The sequence below is a fragment of the Juglans microcarpa x Juglans regia genome, chromosome 3S, assembly GCF_004785595.1.
Source record: "Juglans microcarpa x Juglans regia isolate MS1-56 chromosome 3S, Jm3101_v1.0, whole genome shotgun sequence".
Classification (NCBI taxonomy): Eukaryota; Viridiplantae; Streptophyta; class Magnoliopsida; order Fagales; family Juglandaceae; genus Juglans; species Juglans microcarpa x Juglans regia.
The window spans coordinates 24,124,867-24,136,976 of NC_054599.1; the positions used below are offsets into that span (position 1 = coordinate 24,124,867).

Sequence of the window (12,110 nt, forward strand, 5' to 3'; positions counted from 1 at the left end):
GAAATAGAGAACCTGGCTATGTTTGATTGTTCAAATGATTTCAATTCATCTCAAATCAATCATTGATGAGATCGATTACATTTTAAACTTTCCACCAAAGATTTAAAACCATCTCAACCTACTTCATACATTTAAACACATATCTTAACCTATTTACATTCAAACATATCTCAATGGAACCTACAAAATATTATTATTTCTAGATCATCTCAGAATCCAAACGTTGCGACTCAGATGCAAGTGTTTGTTCTATATTACCATTTCTCACCTTCCTGGGGATTAATGGAGAATCCTCTTTATAAGCTAACAATAAGCTAAAACCATAACAAGTAGGGCATGGCAAAACTAAAAACCGCTATCAGGCTTCTGAAAATTAGGGGAAATAATCGTTTCATCCACATACAGAAATTTGTGTTTACGTCACTCTGACCACTACAAGCGGAATGGTCTTAATGGCTAGTGAGAAACCACACAATTGACAGGAAATCGTCACTCAATATTAAGCAACGCTTGAACGTAATCCCAGGCTTCACTTAAGGCACGCTATACAGAAACGTTTTTCCCCCGAGGATTTGAAGTCAGGAAAAGCAGGCTCCAATGAACGTAATCCCAGGCTCCAGAATGGATTCAAGATTGTTACTGATTCAACCACCCCTCTACATATAAAACTGAAGTTTGAACAGGTGAAGATTCTAACTTGGCCAGATAGAAGTCAGATATAATTCAAGCCTACTCCAGTGCTGAGACCTAGCATGATGCTAGGAACTACCTGAAAATTATACAGAACAAAGTTAGGGAACAATTTAATATTCGAGCATGGATCATGACTGTGAACAAGGACGTGTGTATTCTAACCTTCTATACAGAGCCTTTATGTCTTCCCCTAAGAATGAACTTTCCAAGAAGGGATCATCACAATCTTTCACGTCAACAGTCTCCACTTCGAAATCCCGATAACCACAATATTCATTCCATTCAAACCACATCTTTGAAATTAACTCCTTCTTGAAGCAAGTGCCATGATCTTCATCTTCGGGCGAATCAGCAGCTACCAATCGATATGCAAACACTCTCTTCTTTTGACCTGGTCGAAATGCACGACCTATTGCTTGCCGGGTCACTGACGGATTAAGATGTACATCCATAATTATTATACGGGATGCCCCCACCAAAGATATACCCTCCCCACATGCCTTGATGGAGCCAAAGAAGACTTTGGCATCAGAAGAATTATTGAAGCGCTCCATGGACCTTTCACGATGGTCAGAACTTGATTCACCTGAAATCACAAAGATTTCTCTTCCAGGACTCCAACCCTTCATCTTCACTGCTAATCGCTCTAGAAATTTCAAGGGTAGGAGGTACTGACTGAAAACCAGCAGCTTCTCTCCGGCTGACTCACATAGGCTAAGCATATTAAGAAAGAATTTCGCCTTCACTCCATCTTTCACGTCTATTTTCTCTAACAACTCATCCACCAAATGATCAGCAATTGCATGATTCTCAGAGAAAGAATTCAATTTTGGGTGAAGATAGACAGCACTCCCAACAGAACTTATCTTGAATTTCCTCACCAACTTTTTTAATTTCAAAACTTCATGCTTCTGTCTGGAACTTAAATTCAGCACCACAGTGAAATCAACAAGACCAGGAAGCTCATCTAAGAAGTCCCCTTTATAATAGTGAAGGACCTTGCTGGTCATCTCACGCAAATCTTGTATGACACCCACTTTCCTCCTAAAATCCTTGTCTTTCTGTAAAGTGTGTTCAACCAAGTCATAGAAAGCTGCATCAGCACCTGCTTTAAACTGCCTTCTTGAACCAGGTATATCTACTCTACTCATGATGCGCTTGACAACAGCTCGAGAGGTTTCCAACCGTAAAAACTTTGGTCGGACCAGATTCAAAATATTGAACACCTCTTTGACATGATTTTGGTAGAGGGTTCCTGAAAGTACAACTTTTCTAGGTGTTTGCACCTTCGCAAGGGACTGTAATACATTTGTGTCCTCGTTTCTTGGAGTGTGCCCTTCATCCAGAACAAGAATTGAAGGTGCCTTGAGAAGTATCTCTTGACATGAAGCAGAGGTATTGCTGGTTCCATTGTCACAAACAATTGTTGAGAATTGTTTGTACCCTAAGAAAAGGACACTCTTATGCTCCACCCACTGCTTCAACACCTCTAGCTGCTGAGATCGATTATCTGCCTTGACGGTGTAAAAATCATACAGTGGAATGTCCTCCACTTGCCACGTCTGGAACTCCTTTTTCCAAGTAGCCAGTATTCCTTTAGGGAGTACAATAAGTGGTCTAGCGTGTGGATACTTTCCCAGGAAACTTTGCATAAAACTGATTATCATGAATGTCTTTCCAGATCCAGGAGCATGGGCCAAGATGCAGCCCCCAGGACTATCACCCACCAAGTTGCTCACAAGAAAATTGAAACCCTCCACTTGATGAGGTTTCATTTGCTTTGTATGCCTTGGATGGGCAGATATTTCAGTTGCCATCGTATCATCTTCAGAATATTTAACTCCAAATATCTCAGTTGAGTCTCTGTCTTTGGCATTCCGAGAATCGGGCATGTAAGTCCGGGTACTCCTTTTGATCTGAATTGAAAAGAATAACACTGGTCAAAAGGCAATTGAATCCCCAAAGTATCCCGGTATAAGTTCAAGCATATCCATTTAATGATGGCTTTAATTCCAATACCAATACACTCAACTTTACAGAACTAGAACTCTATATTATTAAACGTTGGCAAACAAATTAACTTATCTCACAACATAACAGCAACTATCACACAATCATTTAACTATCAAAAGGGGTAAAAAGGACTAACAGTTAGAATACCAATTGTAATTTGATACTCATATCATTCTATGCATATACCACTGTTCCGTGCTGACATTAGAAAATTCCAAAAATATAATAAATGCACCCACAGTGTTCACCTTATTGTACTGGAACTCGAATATTGTCTCAATACCCCTGTCTATTACCCCACAAATGCGGCAAACATAACCAAGATCATCCTTCAAGACAAAAGAATGATCACAGTCTTCCCCTCCTCCTCTCGCTTGTTCTTCAGATGGAGGATCTACAGCATCATCCTAGTGAAAGCAGCATAAAATTAAGTTAATATAGTCAATAATATCAAGTTATTCATATCAATTTCACATCTATAAAAAGGTATTTCTCCAGTCCTTAGTAAGGTTGAGTGACCATGCAACCATTTTCTAGTTTTTTGGTAAAACCAAACAAACGCCTTAAATTGGAACCTAGATTTTCAGGATTGAGTACGATTCATATTAACAATGCTTGTACAGCAACTTTGAAGCATAAATAAGCAAAACTTTGTCGTTAGTGCTCATTACAAAAACACATAACTTCTAGTTTTAAGGACAGAAGATAAACATAAAATATGAAAAATGAGAAAAGAGCTTATGCAATGCATACATAACTAAGAAAAGTTACAGGAGTAAAAGTTTAAACCAACAAAATAACATGAATGTATGTTAAACTACCAGCAATTAACATACATTTTAGCTACACTAATGCATTCCATCCAGCGGAATCACCTGGCAGTGACTTCTTTGCAGAAAGTATTCATCATCTTCTTCAATCTATACTGATGGAAGTTACCACAGCCTTTTAACAAAACTCAACCTGACAATTTTTGTCCTTGTTTTCTAAACCACTTTTCCCTTAAATTTCTAGAAGGGTTTTGCAAAAGAAATAGCAAGTCACACGAAAATTCATTTAGGTATCCCTACATCAATAGTAAATCCAAAATCCAACTCTAGACTTTTTGTCGATGGGTAATGTACAACTCAACAATCCTGACTAAAAAAATATTTCTAAAATATTTGCAACGATGTTAACCAAGGCATTGAAGCAAAGAATTTTGATACAGTCCAAACAATAGGGTGGATAAATAAGCTCGGTCTATCTCATCTTAGAGAAAAATAAAACAGAAAGAACAAACTGAAAATTAAGAACCATGTCGTCTTGACAATGACTAAACTTTAAATACCTTCGAACATTCTAACGCCATTGACATCTCCTTCCACATATCTTCCAGGCCATCCTCTTCAGCATCGGTCTGATGATTGTCTTCATCGTCTATGCCAACATAAACACCCTTTTCTCCCTTGATTTCGAGCTCAGCACCCGTTTCTCTCTTGATTTCAAGCTCAGCACTTGCTTTTTCTCGTTGAGCTCCACCCTTTTTAGCATTAGCAAGAGGGACACGATAATCCTACCAATAATTGGAAGGACAGGATAAAAATGTTATCAGAACAACAACTTGCATTAATCACTTGATATCGCTAATAAAGAGCATTAATCACTTGATATCACTAATAAAGAGCATTAATCACTTGATATCACTAATAAAGAGCATTAATCACTTGATATATCAGAATATCCCAATCGAGCAACGTTTTTACCTCAAGCAAATGCAAAGGGTACAAACACTATTGCAGTAGGTACTGTGTATACACACTTCACTGAAGCAACTGTTGCTTACAAGAGGCATGGTACATCCTACCAACTCATGCAACATAGTGCGCATGCATGGTAAGACTAGAAAAAGTATATCATCACTTGATATCACTAATAAAGAGCATGAAGTGCTTTTGTACTTAGTTGCAGTGTACGTCACCCATGTGTGATACATGCTACTATTGAATGGCTGTCCAATTATTTTTCTCTAGCTTTAGCTTTAAGAATTTATTCGACCTCTTTACTTTCTCTAGCTAGTTGTATCTGAGCTATACTCCCTGTGTACTTGGATAGTACCTTTCTGATCATTAATAAAAGTTATCTTACTTGTCATATGAAGAAATATTTCACTCATATGGTGAACGAATCCAGCTGTCCAACGCTTTACAATTCACATTAATTCAAAATCATTGAAAGTAAGAAACAAGTATCTTAGTTAAAATGCTACAATAAATTATAATACTCATCTATTATAGGAATTTAAATACATCTACGTTTTACACAAAAACTGAAGAAGTGGGGAAGAGGGCAAAAATTGCAAAAACGTTGACCAGCACACAAGAATCCGTACTTATTTAATTAAAATAAAATTTTATTAAGAGAAAAAAGAGTGTTATCCCAGTATATAGGAAGTATATGGGAGATCCACGTAACTAGGAAAAGGGAATAAGTGCTAAAAACTCAAGTTTTCATCGACTTGAAAGCCTAAGACTTGGCAATGACAGGCTCATGCCAATAAATTTTTTTATTATTTAAATATGCGTATATATTATTAAATATTGAATGATCATAGTTTAATTTACAGAAATTCAGTAGCAAAAAACAATATAGATATATAGATATATTCTGATTCCTAAATTGGATAGTACATGGGTTTAAACTCACTTCATCAAACTGTGATTAGTCAAAAGCTGAATCATGTAGTTTTTTGAGTGTGTGCGCTTGTGTTCATGAGTGTGAATTAAACATGCAACTCCACAATTACAAGTTCAGGGCAGAGTTACCAAAAAGTCCTTCATGAGAAATTGTCCAGCTGGTCTTGGCAAGACAATCTCCCGAAAAGGAACAAAAGGCTCCTGATATCCATTGTCTTCATCATCTGATTCAATAACTACAACTGGCGGTGCTACTGCTTTGTCGTCATTTGTAACATGTTCATCCTCCAAATCAATGATATTAATATCTGATGTGCGAGTAGCTTGTTTCAAAGCCCCTTTACTCTGGTTCTTTTCTGCTTCCAAGAATGTATTTGAAAGAGTGGGATACTTGGAGAAATAAGGGTGCAGCATCTGCATCCTTCGAGCAATGAGGGCTTCTATATCTTTCGTAACACTTCCATATCTACCAGAGCCTAACCTTTCCAGGAGGTCGGGGATAGCAAAAGGATCACGGTAATCAATAACTTCTGGGGAGGTCTTTGGTTTCCTCTGTTCAATATCATTAAGAATGCTTGCAGAGAAGGCTATGCTTTCGTATTCTTTTCCATTATCTGATAACCTTAGTCTTTTATGTCCTGTTTGGTAAAACCCTGATCTCGATACAGATTGTGACATATGAACTATCACATGTAAATAAATAACTCACAAGAATTAATGACTCCAAACATAATAAGTTCATTATGAGGGGAAGCTTCGTTTTTTTCGTAAGTAATTTTTTATGAGGGGAAACTACAAGCGAGATAATGCATAGGGGGGAAAGTATGGTATGGGAAAACTATAAACCCTTATTTTAAAAACAAGTATAAAATCCAAATAATGAGCAACTTTTTGAATTTGCTAAATTTCATGGAAAACTGAAACAAAAACATAACGTGGAAGGATACAATAGTGGGGAAGCAGTGGATGGAATCACTTTGGCACGAATATTTTCTATCTTTTTTTGATAATATTTTTTCTTTGACCTTTTTTTTTAAAAAAAAAAACACATCTGTTTTATAGTTCACATTATTACACTCATAATGATTTTAATAAAAAAAAAAAAATTGGTTTCATTTCCATGTAAAGATCATTTCCTTCATGAATAAGTTCACCTACTCCACCAAATACAGATACACTCCCATGAGCTTTGGCAATGTTATTGATCAATTCCATAATGAGTACTGTTTTATCAACTCCAGCTCCCCCGAATAGTCCTATTTTTCCTTCATGGCGATAAGGAGCTAAAAGATCTACTACTTGAATTCCCGTTTGAAAAATAGATAATTTTATATCTAAATGTATAAAGGCAGGCGCACATTGAAAATTCTTAGAGTCGCTCTGCCGACTGGAATGCTTAAAGAAGCTCCCGTGTCAATCACTTCCATTCCTCTTATTAGACCATCTGTAGCCCTCATAGCTACAGCTCTAATGCAATTATTTCCTAATAATTGCTGTACTTCACAAGTCACATTAATTTGTTGACCGGTAGAATCTCGACCCCCAACTACTAGAGAGTTGTAAATATTAGGCATTTTGTTTCCCAAATAGGTGTTACCTTTTGTATAATATACTTGGGCTATGCCTATTCATATCAATATAATTGTTTACTTATTAAAAATAAATAAAGACATTTTGCCCCCCGGCGGGGGATACATCCAGTACCGGACCAATGATTTGAGCTAAACGTCCAAAGTTTTTTTTCAAGGGCGGAAAACCCAGGACCAGAAGTAGTAAGATTTATTATAATCATGGGTTGTGTACTCTATACTGCACACCCACCTATATATATTTACTACAACAATTAAGCACCCAAGTATTCTAAAAAAAGAAAAAAGTCGTAAGAATAATTTTTAACCCCATGCACTGTCCTGGTCGAACAGCGAAACTAAAAGAAATATCGACTAACGGGTCCAAATTAATGTGAACGCGAAATGCAAATAAGCAAAAGAAACACAGGAAACTCAGAGACAGTACCCTTCAGAGTGGCGTGATCAGTGGGCAACCCTTCAACCTCTTGCTCCATGACTCACCGAGCTCCAGAAAACGCTGAGCAGAACAAAAGGGTGCGTTATTACCCAAAAATAAATTCTCTCCCATGAAAGCACACAAATTGAAACATGGAGAAATCCCCTGAATTTCGTAATCAATTAATCTCACATTTTGCTTCACAGTCTGAGAAGGCTCTCTTTCTCTCTCGAGTCTCGATGACACGGTCGGGGAGAGAGAGAGAGTATTTTCAAGCAAGGATTTTGTACAAGAGGGATATATTCAAGAGAAAAAATGATTTACGTCACGTTTCAGCGAAGGGACGAGAAGGCATAATTTTAGGTGAAAGTTGAAAGTTGAATAAAATATTATTAAAATATTATTTTTAAATATTATTATTATTTTATAATTTTAAATTTTAAATTATTTATTATATTTTGTGTATAAATTTAATAAAATTATAATAATAAAATGTGATTAAATTGTTTCTATATCTAAACGATATCTTATACAACCTTAAATAGATTTTAAGATGCTTGTCTATTTGAAACCCATTTTAAAAAAGTTAGGACTAGTTTAGTTATATAAAATTAAATTATTTTGTATTATCTTATTTCATCTCATAAAATTATTATATTTTTTTAAATTCTTATACAAAATATAATAAATAATTTAATTTTTTTAAATTCAAAAATAAAAATAATATTATAACAATATTTTATTTAACTTTTAACAAAACATATCATCTTATCTCATCTGAACTGAGTAACCAAACGAGATGAATCTCACCTTTAAAAAGTACAAAAATAATTATTTTTTATTAATAGGATCCACTTTTTTATATAGTACTTGTATGAATTTTGTTTATTTGAGACTTGTACCTAACATTATCAGAGTTTTAACTATCGTTCCGTACTACTCAATACGGTCGGTATTTATCATGCTGGGGTAGTGACCAGTACATGGAATGTATGTGTTTCGTACTGGGTCACTGATTGTATCGATGTGTTTCGGTGTACCAGCTAATTTTCAGTGTGCTAGTTGAAATTTTATATTTTTATATTTTCAATGTATTTTTACAATTTTTACTCTAATTCTCACATCTGAATACTATTTTCATAATTTTTTTAATCCCTTGTATACACGAGGACTGAAAATCAAATCGTTACTCCTATTTTCGTGATAAAGATGAGTGTTTTTTTTTTTTAATAGATGGATTGAGAACTTAGAAGTATTGTTTAGTTTTATAAATATATGTTTTAATTTTTTAAGACTTACATTGAGGTTATTTTAAAATATAATTTATATATATATAATTAATTTATCTATATATAGACTATCCTAAAACAGTACTAATACCCCTTAACTGAAATGGTCATTGAAACCATATTCAAAATTTTGAACATTACTCCTTAGTTAGTAAGAAAAAAGAACTATACAATTTTATTAATAGTTATTTTTTAATAATTAAGTAAAAAAAAATCAAGCAGTCAAACCCAACAGTACAAGCTGAACGGCTAAGAGCATTGGCAATGGACTAGCCATTACCAAGTTCAAGTCTAAATTTTACATTTTTATGAGTTAAAATCTCTGCATTAAACTAGCTAAATACATATTTTGTTAGCTTTGAGCTACAGTAAATTCATCTCCTTGGCTATACTTGGCGAGTGACTGTAGAAGGATCAAACCTTATTCTTTTCGTCCCCTTTCTTTTTCCCTCGTATTCCCTTTTCTCTTCACGCTGGAAGCTTGGATAGTTGGAAACCCTCACCCTTCTCTCCCTCTTCTTTTTGTTTTCCTATAAATTTCTTGAATCCCTGATTTTCCTAGTTCCCGTTGTCCCACGGTTCTTGATATTTATTGAGTCTCCACCCCTTAAGACAGAGATAATAACAACGAGAGAAGGAAATTAATGAAATTAGAGTCAAGACCACGGAAGAAATCAACAACGAGGTGGTTGACCTCAAGGGAGAGCTCCTCATGCTTCGCCTCCATAAGTCCGTCCGTAACTAGTTCAAGTCCAGCGAGTTCCATCGCATACGCAAAAGGGTACTTTCCCTTTCGTCCTATTTTATTTCCTCTCAACGGTGATTGGATTTTTTGGTTTGAGTTTGACATATTGAAATTTTAAAACCTTTATTTTTTGTTCTTTTTTCAAAATAAGGTTTTTTTTGACTCTATAGGTGTGGTTTCCCGTAAATCGATGTTTTTAGTGATTAACTAATTCGCTAATTGAGAAGAGATGGACAATTAGATTTTTATGGAAATTTCGTAATCTTCTGACTATCAGATGCATACACCAGGGTGAACATGCTGTTTTGCAAGAACGAGATGACTCAACTCTTATAGATTGATACTTTTTAGTGAAATATGATATTGGCTTTCGATATTGCAGGGAATGTGGTGTTTGTTACTTTACTTCACTGATCTTAGGGGACTATGATATCGGTAATAATATGTTTTGTGGCATGTAGGAGGAATCGCCTAGATTAAGCTCTGATGAATGAGCTGCAAATGTTCTTTTATGTCAAAGAGAGACAATTAAGTAGGTTTTGGATTCTTAGTTAGTTTGAGAGTTATTAATCGACATTATTTAGGTTGTGGGGGCAGGATTTGGGAGTTAATAATCGATAATAACCCCAAGTTTTATAGGATAGCTTCGACTATTCTACTTTTGAATGTTTCTAGTTCACATTGTGAAAAGAAAAACAAAAGGAGTTGTGGCATTGGCTGAGCTTTAGCCATGCATTATGGCTTTATACAATTGTAATGAACATTTTAACACTCACAGGTAGGTTTAAAATTTTGTGGGTCATCGGTTGCAGGTTAAATTAGACTATTCTTGAAGCTTCAATTTTTTGTTTGAATATGTCTCTAGGCCACTTCATGGTGAGATCAATTAATTTAATTGATGCATTATTACTATGATAGGTCTTATATGCGATCTCTATAATATCTTTGCATGGTGAAGTCTTATGGCATGGGTTCAAATCCTAACAGTTGACCATGCATGTGTGTACATGTATATATGAGGAATTTTGTTGGGAGGAGAGGACTAGTTAGTGAATGAGATTGGTATTATGTGAGTATATTAGCAAGAGAATGGTAGTGAGTCATCCGGTCGTGTAATGACTCCTCTAATTATTTGTACATTCACATGTATAGGCCATCGTGAATTATGTCTATAGCTTTTCTTAAGCATTAATACTTCCACTTTGGCCCAACTATATTGAGGTTTCTTATTAATTTTGCTATTTTCATAAATACAAGCTAGCTAAGAAGTGGAGCATGCTTTGACAAAACTAAGACATTCTCCATATGGTAGAAACTGTGTTGATAGAAATTGCAATTTTTTTTATTGGATTTGTGTTTTGAACCCATGGTTTAGTAGTGGTAGAAATTATGTCGAATTTGTGTAGGATTTGCGCGGTTATATATATATGGAGGAAGATGTTCTGACTTTTGGGCAGAAGACTGTGATTATATATGGGAACTTGTTGCTTTTCTTTGCCTTGTTCTCGTCAGGCTGCTCTCCCAATTCCAATGTGTATATTGTTGGTTTTTAGTGGCATATTAATACTAATAATTAGTTTGAGGAAGAAAATAGTTAGGAAATATAATTTTAAGTAAAAATTAAATTATTAATTAATATATAAAATGTATTTGCAAAATATTAAAAAAATTGTAAAATATTATTAAAATATTTAATCTTATATTATTATTTTGACTTTAAGATAGTTAGTTCAATGTGAATTCACCTAATAAAAAATTAATTGTATAGCTTAAAACTTAAAATTCTAGTCAAAATTTAGGCCCTTGCCAATCTCTTAACTATCATTTTACTTTTCAAAATTTAAAAACTAAAAACATATTTAGTCATTTTGAGAAAGGATGATACTAGTCAATTATCCTGTATTTATTGCTATGCATACCACTAGTGTAATTTTTTTTTTTTAAATATTTTTTTCACATGCTTAACCATTATAATTTTATTAATAGTTAATTTCTTAATCATTAAATAAAAAAAAAAAAAAAAACAAAAAAGCAAATCAATCGAACCCATTGGTATAATTTGGGCGGCTGATTATTATTTTCCTTCAAAAAATTTATCTAGAGAATTTAAAAATAGAATTATTATATTCTCAAACTAGTGTATATAATACATTGTACACACCATTTAAATAGTAAAATTTTAAATTTATTTTTCACTTTATTAGAATTTTGTTATGTATTAACTTAAAAATACAAATTTTCTTAAAAATAAGTCACAAAACTTTAAAATTATTACTATTTAAAAGATATTAATGAATTTTTTTTATTAATAAGGGGGGTGGGATGTTCGATATCAAGTTTTTTATTTGAAGAATCGGATTAACGAAGTTGAACATGGCATATACGGCCCCGACTATTTGCATGGATATTCGTCCCACTAGTGAGCTTTCTTCAAGTATAAAATAGTTAAGAAAAAAAGCAAAACATACAAATTATTAATTAAAATAGTAATGCTACATATAATTATAAGTTATATAAATATCACATACTCTTTTTAAAAAAGAGTAAGATTTATCATTTTAAAAAATTAATTTTTTTATATGAATTACATATTTATTTTTTTAAAAAGAGTGTGCAGTATTTACATACTTTATGTCATATGACTATAAATATCATTTCTCTAATTAAAAGTGTGTATATATTTAAAGG

General features: G+C 33.9%; 1 protein-coding gene across 3 annotated transcripts; it reads right to left on the reverse strand.

The window, feature by feature from the left end:
* Positions 1 to 337: 337 nt before the first annotated feature.
* Positions 338 to 7,707, reverse strand: LOC121258043 (protein CHROMATIN REMODELING 35-like). 3 transcript variants are annotated; one of them, XM_041159377.1, is made up of 7 exons: positions 7,581 to 7,707; positions 7,398 to 7,469; positions 5,511 to 6,019; positions 4,037 to 4,261; positions 2,955 to 3,113; positions 856 to 2,609; positions 338 to 769 (listed from the first exon to the last, which is right to left on the reverse strand). In XM_041159377.1, the coding sequence occupies exons 2-7, from the start codon at positions 7,444 to 7,446 to the stop codon at positions 766 to 768; spliced, it is 2,700 nt and encodes an 899-aa protein (XP_041015311.1). In that variant the 5' UTR covers positions 7,447 to 7,469; positions 7,581 to 7,707; the 3' UTR covers positions 338 to 765. The 3 variants fall into 3 exon arrangements, with proteins under 3 accessions (XP_041015311.1, XP_041015309.1, XP_041015308.1); XM_041159375.1 differs by having other exon boundaries at positions 5,511 to 6,034; XM_041159374.1 differs by having other exon boundaries at positions 5,511 to 6,064.
* Between the last annotated feature and the right edge of the window lie 4,403 nt (positions 7,708 to 12,110).